Source organism: Dendrobates tinctorius, unplaced genomic scaffold (genome assembly GCF_039654945.1).
Source record: "Dendrobates tinctorius isolate UK_male_01 unplaced genomic scaffold, ASM3965494v1 ptg000032l, whole genome shotgun sequence".
NCBI classification, from domain to species: Eukaryota; Metazoa; Chordata; class Amphibia; order Anura; family Dendrobatidae; genus Dendrobates; species Dendrobates tinctorius.
The window spans coordinates 21584077-21604478 of NW_027361700.1; the positions used below are offsets into that span (position 1 = coordinate 21584077).

The window sequence follows — 20402 nt, forward strand, 5'->3', positions numbered from 1 at the left end:
AGGCAGGCACGGCTGAGACACTGGCAGGCAGGCACAGCTGAGACACTGGCAGGCGGGCACAGCTGAGACGCTGGCAGGCGGGCATGGCTGAGACACTGGTAAATGGGCACGGCTGACACACAGGGACACGGAACAACTGGAAAGGCACAGGGACACAGGCAGGAAGGAGTGGTGTATGGAATAGGTAGGGTACTGTTCACACAGCAGGTGTAGGTACTGGTACTGGCAGGAAGAAATGGAGTATGAAGGAACAGGTTTGGACCCGTTCACACAGGAGGTGCAGGTACAGATACAGGCTGGAAGGAGTGGAGTATGAAGGAACAGGTTTGGATCTGTCCACACTTGGGGGAGAACCGCAGGCTGTGAAAAAGAGCTGTAGAGCAGCAAGAGGTTCTGCAGCAGCAGAAGCAGAACAAAGCAGAAGCACAAGAGTATGGAGCAGAGGCAGAGCCGCAAGAGTACAGAGCAGGCAGAGCTGCAAGAATGCGGAGCGCAGGCAAAGCCGCAAGAGTGCAGAGCACAGGCAGAGCTGCAAGATTACAGAGCACAGGCAGAGCTGCAAGAGTGTGGAGCATAAGCAGAGCCGCAAGAGTGCGGAGCACAAGCAGAGCCGCAAGAGTGCGGAGCACAAGCAGACAGCGAGGAAACAAGGACTCAGCAGGGAAAGGAGCACAGACAAGGAGACTGACAGACCAAGGTAGGACAGAGTTCAGACAAGGCAACGGTGCGAGACAAAGTACAGGACCAAGGACACAGGGGCCAGGATATACTGCCTCCCGGTGGGCAGAGAGGATAGGTACGAGACAAGGAAGGGAGAAATAGCACAGGGACCAGGATATTCTGCCTCCTGGAGGACAGAAAGACAGGTACCAGGCAAAGCTAGGAATCAAGCCTTCAGAGAAGGCGAAACACAGAACAAGACCTGGCAACTCAGCAGCAAGACACTGACTAAGTTAAGATATTGCACAGGCAGTTACCACTGGGTGGAGCTGCCCTAAATACTAGAGGCCTGTTGGTAATTGGTCAGGGACACATTAGACAGGTGCACCCTGATTCCATAAGAATCAGATAGTTCTGGTGCCGCCCCCTATGCACACAGCCAGGAAGTATGCAGAGAGCAGGCAGGAAGCAACAGGCACACAGCATGGGGCCAGCCGCAGACAGAACTCACAGTATGTGAAAATGAGGATGAGTGACCTCATGGAGATCAACATCCAACACTGCGGAGACACCATCACGTTTCTCAATGCAGTGATTCTAGAGCAATGCCCCCATCTCTTATGGGAAATATGCAAAAACATGTAAATCAATCAGCCGCGGAGACACCATCACATGTTTCTCAACGCAAGCAATGACTAGCCAGGTCTTTCACCAGGAAGGAACAACCACGGGAAGGGCAGTCTCCAATGAAGGAAACCACATATGCCAAAACATGGTATCCATCCACAGACAGCTGTTTCGGGGTATTGCCCCTCATCAGTGTGGAGTAGGAAACTGGCTAGTAGGAGCAATGCCTAGTAAAAGACTGTGAAAATGAGGATGAGTGACCTCATGGAGATCAACATCCAACACTGCGGAGACACCATCACATGTTTCTCAACGCAGTGATTCTAGAGCAATGCCCCCATCCCTTATGGTAAATATGCAAAAACATGTAAATCAATCAGCCGCGGAGACACCATCACATAAGACCTGGCTAGTCATTGCTTGCGTTGAGAAACATGTGATGGTGTCTCCGCGGCTGATTGATTTACATGTTTTTGCATATTTCCCATAAGGGATGGGGGCATTGCTCTAGAATCACTGCGTTGAGAAACATGTGATGGTGTCTCCGCAGTGTTGGATGTTGATCTCCATGAGGTCACTCATCCTCATTTTCACAGTCTTTTACTAGGCATTGCTCCTACTAGCCAGTTTCCTACTCCACACTGATGAGGGGCAATACCCCAAAACAGCTGTCTGTGGATGGATACCATGTTTTGGCATAGGTGGTTTCCTTCATTGGAGACTGCCCTTCCCGTGGTTGTTCCTTCCCGGTGAAAGACCTGGCTAGTCATTGCTTGCATTGAGAAACATGTGATGGTGTCTCCGCGGCTGATTGATTTACATGTTTTTGCATATTTCCCATAAGGGATGGGGGCATTGCTCTAGAATCACTGCATTGAGAAACATGTGATGGTGTCTTCGCAGTGTTGGATGTTGATCTCCATGAGGTCACTCATCCTCATTTTCACAGTCTTTTACTAGGCATTGCTCCTACTAGCCAGTTTCCTACTCCACACTGATGAGGGGCAATACCCCGAAACAGCTGTCTGTGGATGGATACCATGTTTTGGCATAGGTGGTTTCCTTCATTGGAGACTGCCCTTCCCGTGGTTGTTCCTTCCCGGTGAAAGACCTGGCTAGTCATTGCTTGCGTTGAGAAACATGTGATGGTGTCTCCGCGGCTGATTGATTTACAAGAACTCACAGTATGGCCTGGAGCAGTGACTAAGTTGGTGTGTGGGGGATGGGAGGCCATGCAGTGATGCCGGCAGGGTTGTTACAGGCGGGGTGATATCCGTATCCCTCATCTCTCTCGTGTGTTTCCTTACAGACTACATTCTTGCTGGATGGTGGTCGTTTTCTAACCCATTTAGAGAGGCCGACCACACTTCAGATATGCACAGAACGATCAGTAATACATTATGCTATAAATATAGGCTGCCATTGTTCTCAGCAGCACAGGACGATGTGCTGTCAAGAATGATGATGCTTTAGGAAAATAATAATAATTTGGCAGTGCATAATTATTGGAAACAAAGCATTCCTAGGATGGCATATTCCTGATAATTGTGCATTATAAATGCCCTATTTACTTATGCTGTCCTCAAAGAGGGGAACATAAAGGTGGTGTCTAGAGTTGAGCGCCTTTGGTCGGATTGGGTTTCATGAAGCAAAATTTGAGTCAGATGAAACTGGTCCGACTAGGGCAAAAAAAGTTGGAGTTTCATCCGAAACCCGACCCCAATGTGAGTCAATGGGGAATAAAAGTCGGCATTGAGTGGATGAATGTCATCTGCTCAATGCCGACTTTTATTCCCCATTGATTTGCATTGGGGTCGGGTTTCGGACGAAACGCCGACTTTTTTTGCCCTAGTCGGACCACTTTCATCCGACTCAAATTTTGTTTCATGAAACCCGAACTGACCAAAGTCGATCAACTCTAGCACTGGTGTCAAATTCCCTTGTACACAGATTTTTATTTTTAGATTTTTATAAACCCAACACCACCTTAAAAGAAAGGGGAAGAAGATTTCTTACCTGTCCATGGATGTAGGTCAGCATTCCTGCATTAGTGTATAATATATATATATAATGTAATTCTTATGATGGTCCACAGGGATAATATATTATGCACAGCAAATGAGAGGTAATGTTAGGTTAGATCTCTAATCCTAACTGAGATTTCAATTTTGGCAGGAAATTTATTTTAATAATTGATATTATTACACCTAATTTACTCAGCAAAGACAACTCATACAATTCACTGGCTTCAAAGCAACAATTTCATGGTAATGTCCAGAACTATAGTCAATATGTGAACACTTAAAATAACTTTATGGTTTACAAAATTGTTAATATAGCAAAATGCTTAAAAATATTTAGCGCACAACATAAGAAAAAAATGTGGAAAAAAAAGATAATTATTAAAAAAACAGCGTCTCTGGTGAAGCATATTTAAGACCATAAATAGTAATGTAAAGAAAATCTGCATGGTCAGTCCCAGTAAAGCTTCTAAAGAAACACAAAGAACTGCATCCTTAATGGTGACATACTCTCCATTATATTTCTCTGATGTTGTATATGTTACAGAACATAACGAGGACGATAGATTCCACCTCATCATAGACGTAGCTGGTAAGATGTACTAATTCATACAATGCCTGTGTTCACCACGTGCAATATGAGATGAGAACTCATAGCGGTCCTGGCTACGATGTCCACACATATTGCATTCAAAGGGGTCTCGAAATCCATGGCATCCCATGTGGATGGTAAACATGACATAATCAAGAAATAAGACATAACAGTGATCACAGCGGTACACCCCCATTGGAAATCCATCCTTGCTTAACATCTGCAGGAGATCACGTTGAGATTGAACCGGGTGTTTAAGGAGCTCATAGACCCTGGCATGCTCCTTTGGGGGTTGAAGTGCACTGTTTGTCCGAACTGGAATGGTATTTGGGTTTGATGGATACGATGCTCGCTCTTCATTGCTGCTGTTGGTGTCAGTTTCAGTTGAGTCTTCAGCATTGCCACTTGGAGATAGGCACTGTTCAGGACCTGATTTCTTCTCTCTTAGAGGCTGAGGGGGCAGGTGGCCATTGGAGATATCAACATGTGTGACTGGCACTGTATAAAGGTTGCTAATGATAGGCACCATTTCAGCAGTGGGATTTTGTGGAGTGTGAATTATGGGACGTAAAACCCCTGGACCAAGGTAGGCCATTGGACTTCCTATATTCTGCTCGAACACTCTTTGAGGAATTACATCGTGATCTTTATCATACAAAAAACTATTGAAGGGAACTTCAAAACATTGCCGCTTCTCTCCTGAGGAAGGAAAAATGGAGAGTAAAATGTTATAAGTATATTACAAAAATGATACACAAGCAAACACAAGGACATTTACTGTATGTCCTGGTGACTGCTCTGGTATGCAACTGAACTAATAATCCAAGCATTTGTTTTATAGGACACCTTCTTATTTTTTAATTGTAGATTACCTTTTCTCTTTTAATGGGAATTACTTATGTTGACATTTAAAGCTATTTTACAATGAATAAAGTGAATTTTAATCAATAGATCTTGGAATAATAATAATTTCAACAATTGGATGTGTTAAAAAATGTTCCTGTGCTGAGATAATCTTATAAATGTGCCCCTGCTGTGTACTGTGTAATGGCTGTGTCTGACTGTACAGGGAAATGGTCTGATCATACCACAGCTCCTGGGCAGGGGAGGAACCAAATGAGGATACAGACAGGACATCATGGGATCACAGCTGATTCTTTGAGGTAAAACATTTTTTTCTGTAAGGTAAAACATTGTTTTTAAACAGGCAGGAAAATGTTTTTCCTCACAGAAAACAGCGGCTGCGATCTCGCACTGTCTGTATACTCTTGTGCGTCCTCCCCTACCCAGGAGCTGTGGTATGATCAGCCCATGTTCCTGCACAGTCAGACACAGCCATTACACAGTACACAGCAGGGGCACATTTATAAGATTATCTCAGCACAGGAACATTTGTTTTAAATACATCCAGTTGTGGAAATTATTATTATTCAGAGTTCTATTGAATAAAATGTACTTTGTGGGAAACCCCTTTAAATCTTTGTTTAATGGACTTATTGTGTTCCTTGTAATCTGTTCACAAACCCAGCAGAGACTGATATGCTATAAATTTTCTGCAGTGTAAAATGTGTGGTGAAATTCACGATAGTGAAACCCGGACTAAAATACGCAGTTTTTTTGTAGATTTTGTCGTATAGTAGATTTGTGTGCAAAAGCCAAAGGGTAACATTATAATAGCTAAATCTCAGGAAAATTTCCTCTACAAGTTACAAGAAAGATACAGTATATATCTTGTGTATAAATATGTGATTCTTCAGATTTTGTATTAGAGTAGCCTGATGAAGAGACCCGAGTAGTCTCGAAAGCTTGCAATGTGTCACCATCTTTTCAGTTAGCCATTAAAAGGTATCAACCACTGAGGACTCTTAATTCTAAATATTCCTCTACAAGTTACAAATCTATTATTGGGTGAAAAATATGCAGTATGTCACTAATTTTATGGAATGCATTGGAGATTTCAAACCAGCAGAATCCATGGGTAAAACATGTGGATTTGGTGGCAAGCAGGCCACAGTTTATCCTTGTGTGGGAACATACACACATAAGAGTTTGATCTTCCAGTAGTGCCACCACAATGGAAAGAAAGCATGCCCTCTAGAAGGTCTCACCTGATGGAAAGGTATGTTATGCAGCCACTGTTAGGGCATGTGCAAACAATTGTAAAAATCAAATGAGTGGTATCTGTCATTTTGACGAATAGCACATGTCCCCATGTTATTCTATGGGTTGCGCACATGCCCAGTTTTTTTCCTTTGACCCAGTCGGTCCAAGGAAGAAAATGCAGCAACACGATTTGCTTCAAAGAATCGGATGGCACTCACCCATTGAACTCCATGGGTCCATGAAAAAAATTGGACCGATTTTCACAAACTGCCAATATAGAGAAAGTGGAGAAACTTTTTTTTTCTCTACAGGAGACAAAAAATTGGATCATACGATGATCACACTCTGCTCAAACTCTAATCAGAGTGTGATTAGCATAATAGGACAAATTTTCTCAGATGGGAGAAAAATGGTTGTGTGACCCTAACCTGACAGATCCTGAATAGGATCTGAAATGGACAACTCCTTCTATTAACTGACTTTCTATTTTTTTACGCCTGACAAGCCATTTAATTTTTACACAGGTTATCCCATTATATAATTAAATATTTCACGGAGAATTTTGAGTTACAATGTAATGATGCTTTTCTGGATATATTTCAAAAGCTTTAAAAGCAATTTTAGATCAAGTGAAGAACATAGATCAAGTAAAAATATGCTGTAAGTAAAAATAAATGACAAGAATTTATTTTACAATGATTACATAAGCAGGAAGCGTGAATACCCCAGGTATGACCTGTTTACCTCATGTTTTAAAGTAATGTGAGTAGTGAATAGCGGAATGCAAAAACAGATGACATTAGACTAATGCAATATTATACGGCAAGCACAATCTCCCCTCTCAAGTTTATTGGTAGAGTGTACCTTACCCTACAACTGGTTTTTATGTTACACGACCATGACTTCTCACTCACTGATACATGAGCATTGTCTGGCAGACAGGCCCCTATGAATCACTGTAGGAACAAGGACCGACTGATCAGAAGAGATTGCTCAAGGTAAGAAAGTGACGAGAGGTGAAGAATAGCTGTCATGTCAAAGTGAATAAACAATATGGAATAGTGTCACGTCCAGGGCTCCAAGAATCACATCATCAGTGGGCTTCCTGTCATCGTCTTATGTACATGAGGCCTTCAGCTATTCATTACTCCTGATTAGAGTTGAGCGATACCGTCCGATACTTCAAAGTATCGTATCGGATGGTATTGGCCGATCTTTAAAAAAAGTATCGGTAACGCCGATTCCGATACCGGAAGTCCCATTCAAGTCTATGGGACTTCCGGTATCGGAATAAGAAAAACCCTTACCTGCCCTTGTACAGCCTCTCTGGGGTCTGTACGGGCCTTTCGGGGGGCTGTGCCGGCCTGCCAGGGGGTCTGTGCAGGCTCCGGTGGTCTGTGCCGGCCTGCCGGGGGGCTGTGCCGGCCTGCCGGTGGTCTGTGCAGGCTCCGGGGGGCTGTGCCGGCCTGCCGGGGGGCTGTGCCGGCCTGCCGGGGGGCTGTGCAGGCTCCGGGGGTCTGTGCAGGCATCGTCCGATGGGACTACAAGTCCCATCGGGCGATGCCTGCTACCATGACAGTGATTGACACATTAGCCAATGATGGGACAGTAGTAGTCCCATCATCCGGCTAATGTGTTAAATGTAAAAAAAAAAAAAAAAAAAAAAATTACATGCTACATACATACAACATGCATACTACATACATGCTACATTCATACTACATACATGCTACATTCATACTACATAAATACTACATGCAACATACATACTACATATATACTACATGCATGCTACATACATACTGCATGCTACATACATACCACATATACTACATACATACTACATGCATGCTACATGCATGCTACATGCTACATACATAACACATATATACTACATGCATGCTACATACATACTACATGCTACATACTACATATATACTACATGCATGCTACATACATACTACATGCTACATACTACATATATACTACATGCATGCTACATACATACTACATGCTACATACATACTACATATATACTACATGCATGCTACATACTACATGCTACATACATACTACATATATACTACATGCATGCTACATACATACTACATGCATGCTACATACATACTACATGCTACATACATACCACATACATACTACATATATACTACATGCATGCTACATACATACTGCATGCTACATGCATGCTACATACATACTACATGCTACATACATACCACATATATACTACATACATACAATACATTCATACAATACATACATAGACATACAGTACATATAACATAGAGTAACATACTTACCAATACTTGTCACATTGTTCCCCGAAGCCATTGTCTTTTCCGGAATAAATATTAACATAACAAACCACAAAAATACTCACCCACGATCCGAAGCAGTCCACGAGTGTGTCCCACGACGATCTTGGGTAGAGAACTGCAGCATCAGCTGTTGCTGCCGTTCTCTACGGGCTGCAGGAATCCAATGACGGAAGGTAGGTATCCTTCCGCACTGTATTCCTCCGCCACTTAAAAAAAAAAAAAGTCCCTAGTCTCACTTTATGCCATTGCTGTGTGGGAATTTCCCACGCAGCAATGGCATAAAGTGAGACTAGGGACTTTTTTTTTTTTAAGTGGCGGAGGAATACAGTGCGGAAGGATACCTACCTTCCGTCATTGGATTCCTGCAGCCCGTAGAGAACGGCAGCATCATCTGATGCTGCCGTTCTCTACCCAAGATCGTCGTGGGACACACTCGTGGACTGCTTCGGATCGTGGGTGAGTATTTTTGTGGTTTGTTATGTTAATATTTATTCCGGAAAAGACAATGGCTTCGGGGAACAATGTGACAAGTATTGGTAAGTATGTTACTCTATGTTATATGTACTGTATGTCTATGTATGTATTGTATGAATGTATTGTATGTATGTAGTATATATGTGGTATGTATGTAGCATGTAGTATGTATGTAGTATGTATGTAGCATGCATGTAGCATGTAGTATGTATGTAGCATGCATGTAGTATATATGTAGTATGTATGTAGCATGCATGTAGTATATATGTAGCATGTATGTAGTATGTATGTGGTATGTATGTAGCATGTAGTATGTATGTAGCATGCATGTAGTATATATGTAGTATGTATGTAGCATGTAGTATGTATGTAGTATGTATGTAGTATGTATGTGGTATGTATGTGGCATGTAGTATGTATGTAGCATGCATGTAGTATGTATGTAGCATGCATGTAGTATGTATGTAGTATGTAGCATGTATGTAGTATGTATGTGGTATGTATGTAGCATGTAGTATGTATGTAGCATGCATGTAGTATATATGTAGTATGTAGTATGTATGTAGTATGTATGTGGTATGTATGTAGCATGTAGCATGCATGTAGCATGTATGTAGCATGTATGTAGCATGTATGTAGTATGTATGTAGCATGCAGTATGTATGTAGCATGTATGTAGTATGTATGTAGTATATATGTAGTATGTATGTAGCATGTATGTAGCATGTATGTAGCATGCATGTAGTATGTATGTAGCATGTAGTATGTATGTAGCATGCATGTAGTATGTATGTAGCATGTATGTAGCATGTATGTAGCATGTATGTAGCATGTATGTAGTATGTATGTAGCATGCATGTAGTATGCATGTAGTATTTTTTTTTTTTTTTTTTTTTTTTTTTAACATTTAACACATTAGCCGGATGATGGGACTACTACTGTCCCATCATTGGCTAATGTGTCAATCACTGTCATGGTAGCAGGCATCGCCCGATGGGACTTGTAGTCCCATCGGACGATGCTTGCACAGACCCCCGGACATCAGCACAGCCCCCCGGCAGGCCGGCACAGCCCCCCGGCAGGCCGGTACAGACCCCCACAGGGTGCACAGACCACCGGCAGGCCGGCACAGCCCCCCGGCAGGCCGGTACAGACCCCCACAGGGTGCACAGACCACCGGCAGGCCGGCACAGCCCCCCGGAAGGCCGGTACAGACCCCCACAGGGTGCACAGACCACCGGCAGGCCGGCACAGCCCCCCGGCAGGCCGGTACAGACCCCGGGCAGTCCACACAGCCCCCCGGCAGGCCGGCACAGCCCCCCGGCAGGCCGGCAGAGACCCCCGGAAGGCCCGAAATGACGGCGCATCATGATGCGCACACACCGCGCATCATGATGACGTCAGTCTGTCAATCAACTTTGAATTCCGATTCCGATGCCGAATTCCGATATTGAAAAAATATCGGAAGTCGGTATCGGAATTCCGATACAGCAAGTATCGGCCGATACCCGATACTTGCGGTATCGGAATGCTCAACACTACTCCTGATATATTACCTGTTACTTAGGGGTAAGCTGACATAGGAGAATGAATGAATCTGGCTCTTATTGTACTACGTATTCGGTTCTATGGATTTTGCAAATTTCATGCCAGTCTAGCTCTCATGGGAAACGATCTTGAAATATTGCTGAACATTGTGCCATTTTATCTGCAGCGTAAACTCCATTATGAAGGTTGACATCACATAATTCTATTATCATTATGAAGTCACATTGTCATAATGCTCATTAGATTTGATATGAGTATGCAGTATTCTGGAGACGTCGCCAACAGTACAAAAATGATAGACTATGATGAGAAATCTTCTTGGTGTTCTACATCGAGCTGTTACAGAGCTGGTTTACGTAGAGAAACATGTACTAATAAGTCGGGGAGTTACAGGAACAGAAATTCCCCAATAAATCTTTATCATCACAATGTTCCCTTTTTATCCAATAAATGCTTATGGGAAAAGTACATCTCTAACAGCTTCTTAGGGCTGGACTGTCCACATGGCAACTCTGGCAAAGCCAGATGTGCAATTCCTGTAGCAGGCCGCTTGGGTCTGCATCACTCTTAATGAAATCTGGGTCCTTAGCGCATAGAACCCAAAAAAACTGACAGGACAGAGAGCCATTATCATCACATCGGGCTGCACACTGCAGTGATGAAGCCACCACCTCTCATTGTGGGAGCAGTGTAAAGAGGGTTTCAGGTTTTTTTTTATTATTTCATTGTTTGAACATTGGAGGATTTAAGGGCAGCAGGGGTCATTATTGTTTGGGCATATAGAAGGTATACTTAGTATGTGGAGGCACAGTGGGGGACACTAGTAATATGTAAAATCATAGATGGACCAATGGGAGGGACTGTTATTATATAGAGGCACAGAGGAGGCATTATTACTCAATGGAGACAGAGATGGGGGCTACTATTTCTACATGGAAGTGTAATGCTGGTGGGTGTGGAACCACTGCACCACAGGCCGGGCTTACCCTGGAGGAGTGTAACAAAGTGACTAATTCACTAGAGCCTCTGATCGTGAGAATAGGCTTGGCTGCAGGTAGTCAACAGGTAGCATGCTGGAGAAAAAAGTCTCATTATCTGGCACATGCCTCCTAGTCCTCCATATGCTAATGCTCCACTCGGATCCACGCCTATCAGCATTCCTTCCAGCCCAACCTTCCTTCCACTTCACCATGTCTAGTTTTAGAAATCTTGTGCATGCGTAGTTAATGGGAGCACAGTGCGGGTTCAGTGTGAGATCGCAGAGTGAAGGAGGAGAGAAAAGGGAGGATGAGGAGGTGCAGTGAGCAGGTGCAAGGTCTCGCTCTGATGTTGCAGTGCATGACAGTGATGACAATGATAGCAGATACACCTGGCCTCGATGGCCATGGCCTGAACATACTGTAACACTGGTTGGTGTGGACCCACTGCACCATGGGCAGGGCTTACATTGGAGAGGCATAATTAAGGGGCTAGCTGGTATTCACTAGCATTTCTAATGGGGGGGATAGGCTTGGCTTCAGGTAGTCAACAGGCACTACTTCAGGACAGTCCCCAGGTCTGCAGCAGCTTACCGGAGGCTCAGACACAGGTACAAGGTACAGGAGGATGACTTTAGAGACGTGGTCGGACAATCCAGGGGTCAGGGAAGACAGTGCAGGTCAAAGCCAAGGTCAGGAACAGCGAGGTCAGACAGGTTGCATACACAAGCCGGATCAATAATGGAGAATCACAACAAACAAACACTTAAACAGGATACTAGCAGATGAACTAACTAGGAACCAATGTTCAGGCGAGAAGTGTTCAAATGAGCTCCCTAATAAACCCACTGCTGCCTAAGGATAGGCTGAGTAAGTTAAACTCTGCAGGAAACAGCAGGGTTAAGTTCCTGCAAGATCTGGCCACACCTTCCTATAGCCAGGTGGAGACAGAAGACATTTGCGGAGCTGTTAGGCTGTGTGCACACGCTGCAGATTCTGCTGCGGATCCGCAGTGGATTTGACCGCTGCGGATCCGCAAACTGCTGCTGTGTACAGTAGCATTCTAACCAATGGAAAAAAAAAACCGCTGTGCAGACGCTGCGGAATTTTCCGCGGTTTCAAAACCGCAGAAAGAATTGACATGTCAATTCTTTCTGTGGATTCTGCTGCAGTTTGCCATCTCCTCCATTGTGGAGATGAAAAACCGCAGGGCAATCCGCAGGTCTTTTGACCTGCAGATTTACCTGCGGATTTTACAAAATCCGTGCGGCCAAATCCGCAGAGCATTCCGCAGCGTGTGCACGTAGCCTTAGAGTTGCATGAATGCAGCAGCATGACGCAGGAAGGAGCAGAGCAGCAAATGCATTAAGTAGCACAGTGCTGGGAATGTGTGCACCTTACTGCAGTAACAAGAAGTAGGAGGGCACTATTACTATATGAAGGTATAAAGATACACTTAATATATGGAGCCACAGGGGGGGCACTATTACTATATATATGCACAGAGGTGGCCATATTACTTTTGAAACACATAGGGTGGCACTGTAGCCATATAATAAAAGTGTTCCCTCTATGCCTCAATATTTTAATAGTCCTCCCTCTGTTGTTACTCTCTATATTAATACTGCCTGCACTGTACCTCTATAAGGAGACACAGAGTGGGTACAATTATTACAGTATATGGAGGTACAGTGTGGGCAGTCCTAATATTGGAGAGTAACAACAGAGGGAGGACTATTAAAATATTGAGGCATACAGGGAACTCTTATTATATGGATGAACATTTGGGACGTTATTACTATATTGAGACAGAGGGGGAAGCATTACTACTATGTAGAGGCAAAGGTGATTACAATTACTATATGGAGGCACAGGGGGCACTAGTACCGAATAACGGAACGGCTACAGAATTTGGGAATGTTTAGGCCATGTGCACACGATGCAGATTTCCAGCGGATCCGCAGCAGTTTTTACCGCGCAGAAAAGCTGCATATCCGCATTGTGATGTACAGTAGCATGTTAATCAATAGAGGAAAAAAAACCGCTGTGCAGACGCTGCGGATTTTTCCATGCGGTTTTCTTGTGGTTCAAAATATGCAGCATGTCACTTCTTTTGTGCGGTTTTCCACCTGCTCCATTCTCCAAATCTGCAGGGGGAAATCCGCAGAGGAAAACCGCACAAAAACTGCAAGAAAGCCGCAAAAAAACAGGAAGAAATCCGCAGGAAAAATGCAGGTCATTTGACCTGCGGATTTCTTCAATTCTGCGTGGAAAAATCCGCAGGGCCAAAAAGTACGTGTGCACTTAGCTTTAGCTTGCAAAAAAGAAGACTGAGAGGAGACTTAATAACTGTCTACAAATATCTCAAGGGCTGTCACATTGTAGAAGGATCATCTTTATTCTCATTTGCACAAGGAAAGACTAGAAGCAATGGGATGAAACTGAATGGGAGGAGACACAGATTAGATATTAGAAAAAACTTTTTGACAGTTTGGGTAATCAATGAGTTGAACAAGCTGCCACGAGAGGTGGTGAGTTCTCCTTCAATAGAAGTCTTCAAACAGAGGCTGGACAGACATCTGTCTGGGATGATTTCGTGAATCCCACTTTGATCATGGGGTTGGACCAGATGACCCAGGAGGTCCCTTCCAACTCAACGATTCTATGATTCTATGACTATATGGAAATTGCCTCTTCAGAGAGGAAGAGGATTTGAACTCTAGTGAGTCAATTCGCATATTTAATTTCTCACAGGAGCATGCCTAGTGTATAAGTCTCCTCACTCTGACATGCAAGGCCTGGCTTGCCAATTTCCACAAGGTGAAATGTTACCCATTAGTATATGGAGGCACACAAGGGACACTAGTACTTAGTGAAAGCACAAAACGAAGGTACTATTGCTGTGTAGGGCAGCAGAAAGGGCACTGTTACTGTCTAAGGCACCATGACTGGTTATAGCACTATGGAGCTTGTGTAGTGGTGGGGAAAAATTGGATAGGGTCCTAGAAAAGCAATGTGCCAGAAATTGTAGATGGGAGATGGTGGTGATAGTCTAGGCCAAACAGAGAAGGAAAGGGAAAGTTAACAACTATGTTACCATCGAGTCACTGGATTTATCTGCACAGTATATACTACAAAGCACCTGTGTATAACTAGTAGGGATGGGCGAATCCTGAAATACTCTGAATCGCTAGACTCTAACCAGTCCGACTCGGAAACTCGCTATTCGTTGCAAGTCTAGCGAGTCCAATGTTAATGAATGGGGATGCGAGTATTGCAGCGATTCCTGTGCTGCCATTTTTTTTACTCTTTACTCTCGCAAGTGGCCCCTAGCTTAGCGATTTAGAATTCATCCCTAAAGCACAGAAAATCGTTTCTACATCATGCTAGAAGCTAAACAGGAAGTCGCCTGGGCTAACCGATTTACTGCACAGGCTGATCTGATATTCTGCACACACAGGCAGATCTGATCTGCACACACAGGGCGATCTGATCTGCACACACAGGGCGATCAGATCTGCACACACAGGCCCACCAAAGATGTGTAGCAGACGTCATACAGAGAGGCTGATCGGCCTGGTTGAAGAGTGGCCTCAGCTGTGGCAGCCCACCCACCCTGGCTATGGTGATGAAAGACAGCGAAATATGGCTTGGAGGTCCATCGCCAGAAGTATGTTCCCGTCATTTGATCACGCTGGAGAAGATGGGCAGGCAAACATGGGTAAGAGTTATGTGATGTCATTTCTTCTATTTTCTTTTACTGTACCCTTTTTTGGATTAGGAGAGAGTGAGATTTCTTGTGTCACCATTGGCGTCTGTGACGCACTGAAACCTTGGTACCCAGCACTGGGCCGGGGTCTGCTTCACTGGGGGATGTGATGTGACCCGTGCTGTAGTCTCAGGGGATGCACAGTGCAAAGGGGATAACTACAGGGGACTGTAATAGGAGGACAATCAAGGCTAGTGATGCGTATTGGCACAGCAGGAAGGTAACGTGCGTGCTATTAGCTGGTAGCAGAGAAGCCCTGCACTCTCCCTGAAAAAATTGTTTAGTGCGCAAAGGCAGTCACCTAGGTGGACTGTGGTGCTGACTGCGTCACCGCTCTGGGGTGAAGTGCGTGCTGTAACTTAGCAGAGAAGCAACGCACTCTCCCTGAAAAAATTGTTTAGTGCACACAAGCAGGCAGCGTGCGTGCTATTAGCTGGTGGGATAGATAGCAGCAACGCACTGGTCTGCCACAGAAACAATAACGCTGCAGGGGTAAATATGACCCCAATAATATCTGGTGGAAAAAAAAAGAAAATTTGCTCAGCTATGCTTCTGATTTCAGCTCTGATGGAAGCTGAGTGAGTAAGCTAAGCTCTGAGGATGGTGCTGTATGCACTGTAAGGCTGCTCCTGCCTTTCTCCCTGCCTACAGTCCTCTACAGTACTCCTCCGTCCTGGTAGTTCTGAAAAGAACTTTTGTGTTATATGTGAGGAATCTTGAGGTCCTACACTGACTAACAGTCCCTAGATCTGCTCTATGTCTCCAACTCGCCCTGCACTAGCTCAGATCGTCACAGGAATGTGCTAAAAATGGCGGGGGCAGGGTTTATATACAGCCTTGCCTGTGATACATGACATAGGCATCACGATGGACAGCAGCCAATCATAGTAGTGCTCTTCACAGTTTTCTCACCTAACAAACTAGGCTGTCTCTGAAAATTAACATATTCTGTATTCTGCGAGTCCCGAATACAGTATATAGGAGTCCTAGACTCGCTGCTGACAGCGGGACACAAAATCGCTAAGAAACTAGGATTGCTTGTATTAAACTCTGAAAAAACTAGGATTGCCATTGATTTGCATTGGACTCGTTACTGTGCGAGTAATCACTTGGAAACTCGCAGAGTACCGACTCCTGCGAGTCCCCTATTACTCGCAGAGTAACGAGTCCTAACGAGTAGATTTGCCCATCCCTAATAACTAGTATTTACCACCATACAGTTATTGGATGGTCGTAACAATGGTCTTAGTATAGTAGGTTTTTTTAATGATTATTATGGTGGCATAATTCAGTCACTACAGGTTATGCAGGTAATATGCTGTTATAGGCCAGCTATATTGTTTGTTCCTTGAATAGCAGATGAGGAAGTTTGGCGGCGGTAGCATCTCCATCATGAACCAGGGTCAATAATTTCTTTTCACTTATTTTTCAAGATCCACAACTGTGGCATTGATGTTTATCATTCACTTTTGGCAATTATAATTACTATTTTTATATACTTGTCCTTGCGCACTTGCACTTTACATATCAATATATAGTTACGGTACTTATATTGTTGATACATGACCATGTATGGTTCATGGTGTTCATGCTTCTCCACCTCCTATATTTTAACATTGTGTGTTTTTTAATTTTTGTCCTGTTGATGTTTCTTTATCTTGTTATGTCACATTTGTGTCCTTGCAATAAAGTAAATAGTCTAATAAAACTTTTGGGGTTATCTATTGATTATTGAAACCAGTTATTTGGTTATATAGTCAATTGTCAGCTTGAATTAGTGCTTCATTGCACTTCTCTATGTTTGTGATTAGGGCAGAGGCGGACATACCACCAATGCAGTCGGTGCAGTTGCACTGGGGCCCCAAGCAGGAAGGGGGCACACGAAAAACTCATGGTGACGGCGCCTAATCAATCGCAGAGCCGGCGGAAGCTTCATCGCTAACAGCAGAATGCTGAAGATAAGCCCCTGATGGCGGTGGCCGCATCTCATAGGCCAAAAATGAGGTGACAGATTCCCTTTTAGGACATACAGATTCCCTTTTAGGGCATCTCTAAGCTGGTCAAACTTTGCCTTCCTAAAGTTCAGTGTTTTTGTGACTCCCTGACAAGTCCCGATTATTATTCTGTATGGAGCTATATATGGGGCTCGCTATTCTGTATAGAGCACTGTGTGATGCCCATAATACTGTAGGGAGCAATATATGGGGCTCATTACTCTGTATGAAACAATATATGGGGCTCATTATTCTGTATGGAGCACTATGTGGTACCAATAATACTGTATGGAGGACTATACTGTCCGGTTTCTGAGTTATTGTAGAATTTACAATAGATATCACTCATGTAATGTAAGATGTAAGTGAAATCTTAAGCATTGTACTATACCTTTATTTCTTATCTGTGCATCATGAATCATGGTATGTGTTAAACGGACCCACTGAGGCTCTTTTGTATGAGGCCCACAAAAACCTGGACCCGGCCCTGTGTGACTGTCTGTACATGAGTATATATGTTTATACATGTGTGTGCAAGTGTTTATGCATGTGTGTGCATGTATATGTGTGTGTTTATGCATGTGTGTGTACGTCTGTGTTTATGAATGTGTGCATGTATGCATGTGTATGTATATACACTCACTGGCCACTTTATTAGGTACACCATGCTAGTAAGGGGTTGGACCCCCTTTTGCCTTCAGAACTGCCTCAATTCTTCGTGGCAGAGATTCAACAAGGTGCTGGAAGCATTCCTCAGAGATTTTGGACCATATTGACATGATGGCATCACACAGTTGGCGCAGATTTGTCGGCTGCACATCCCTGATGCGAATCTCCCGTTCCACCACATCCCAAAGATGCTCTATTGGATTGAGATCTGGTGACTGAGGAGGCCATTTGAGTACAGTAAACTCATTGTCATGTTCAAGAAACCAATCTGAGATGATTCGAGCTTTATGACATGGCGCATTATCCTGCTGAAAGTAGCCATCAGATGTTGGGTACATTGTGGTCATAAAGGGATGGACATGGTCAGCAACAATACTCAGGTAGGCTGTGGCGTTGCAACGATGCTCAATTGGTACCAAGGGGCCCAAAGAGTGCCCAGAAAAAATTCCCCACACCATGACACCACCACCACCAGCCTGAACCGTTGATACAAGGCAGGATGGATCCATGCTTTCATGTTGTTTACGCCAAATTCTGACCCTACCATCCGAATGTCGCAGCAGAAATCGAGACTCATCAGACCAGGCAACGTTTTTCCAATCTTCTACTGTCCAATTTCGATGAGCTTGTGCAAATTGTAGCCTCAGTTTCCTGTTCTTAGCTGAGAGGAGTGGTACCCAGTGTGGTCTTCTGCTGCTGTAGCCCATCTGCCTCAAAGTTCGACGCACTGTGCGTTCAGAGATGCTCTTCTGCCTACCTTGGTTGTAACGGGTGGCAATTTGAGTCACTGTTGCCTTTCTATCAGCTCGAACCAGTCTGCCCATTCTCCTCTGACCTCTGGCATCAACATGGCATTTCCGGCCACAGAACTGCCGCTCACTGGATTTTTTTTCTTTTTCGGACCATTCTCTGTAAACCCTAGAGATGGTTGTGCGTGAAAATCCCAGTAGATCAGCAGTTTCTGAAATTCTCAGACCAGCCCTTCTGGCACCAACAATCATGCCACGTTCAAAGGCACTCAAATCACCTTTCTTCCCCATACTGATGCTCGGTTTGAACTGCAGGAGATTGTCTTGACCATGTCTACATGCCTAAATGCACTGAGTTGCCGCCATGTGATTGGCTGATTAGAAATTAAGTCTTAACACACAGTTGGACAGGTGTACCTAATAAAGTGGCCAGTGAGTGTATATGTGTGTGTATGTGTTTCTGTATTTGTGAACATATTTTTTGGGTTCTTGTATGATACTGTAATTGTAAAATAATAGGAAAATCAACCTGGCTCTTTAAAGGGTTAGTCACCAAATAATCAAGTTATCTCTGATCCACAGGATCCAACCACTCCGAGGGGCCCTCCGAGATTCTGAGAACAGGGTTCTGCAGTCTCGTACTGAATGTAGCAGGGTTGTGCATGCTTGGCCTCTGCTCTCTCCATTATCTATAGAGCTGCTGAACGTTTCGCTCGGTTGTTTCCATCAGTTCCATAGACAAATAGACAATGAATAGAGCAGAAGTCAAGCATGCATGGCTGAGCTGCATAGTCCTGCTCTCAGAATTGCTGAGGGTGCAGGGACGACAAGGATTTTAAATCAGATTTGCTGAAAATCCACACTAATAAATACTGTATGTGCGAAAGAAAGTACATTTAAAGAAAGTGACGTTTCCTCCACAGCAAGATAAATTGGTCAACACATCCATATCATATCAATATGGAAAAATTGTGATTGAGGCCTAATCATAGCGATGAACAATACGATGCAGGAGACAGATGAAGAAATTGACGAGCAGGTAAAGACGACCGTAGATCCTCTCATCCGATAGAATCCGGGCCGATTAAGCAAATCACACTATGATCAAACTCAGCACAGTGTGATCAGATTCTTTTGGATGAGACTAAAATGAAGAAAAAAAATCTCCATCTTCTCCATTCTGTTAGTGAGTGGAAATTGGACTGTACTCAGATGTCAGTCCAATGTTTCCCACGCACTCATTGACTTGACTGGCCGAGTGCGATCTGAATATCGGATGAAACTCAGGCATGCTGCGAAAAAATTGGAGATGTGCACGTACCTATAGCATAACATTGGTCCAGGTGCAATCAGTTTGTTGGATCGCATTCAGACCAAAAATACGCTTTTCTGCACCTGCCCTTAGAGAAATGCTTTTCTTCCTAATTTCTTGTTTTTAACCCCTTACCTACAATTGACGTAATATTCCGTCCATGTGACCATGGACCTAATTACCATGGACGGAATATTACATCATCGCGATCAGCGGCGCCCACGTGGTGAGTGCCGCTGATCGCGGCCGAGTGTCAGCTAATTATCATAGCTGACACCCGGCACAATGTGTCAGGGGCGGTCACGGACCGCCCCGACACGTTAACCCCTTGCACACCGCGATCAAACACGATCGCGGTGTACCGGGGGTTAAAGGGAAGCATCGGCAGGGAGGGGGCTCCCTCCGTGCTTCCCTGAGCCCCCCACGGCAGCGCAATGTGCAGCGCTGCTGCGGGGGGCTCCTTTCCTACAGGTCCCCGGATCCAATATGGCGACGGGGACCTCCGGGGGCCTGCAGGAAGCTGGCTTCCTCAGTGCCTGCAAAGCGCAGGCATAAGGAAGCCTGTGCA

General features: G+C 44.3%; 1 protein-coding gene across 1 annotated transcript in view; it reads right to left on the bottom strand.

Moving 5' to 3' along the window:
* Positions 1 to 3453: 3453 nt before the first annotated feature.
* IKZF3 (IKAROS family zinc finger 3) overlaps positions 3454 to 20402 on the bottom strand; it is a 200581-nt gene continuing 183632 nt past the window's right edge. Inside the window, exon 8 of the mRNA XM_073572594.1 lies at positions 3454 to 4599. Within this exon, the coding sequence (XP_073428695.1) occupies positions 3911 to 4599 (689 nt within the window). The 3' untranslated portion in view covers positions 3454 to 3910. The remainder of the gene's footprint in view (positions 4600 to 20402) is intronic.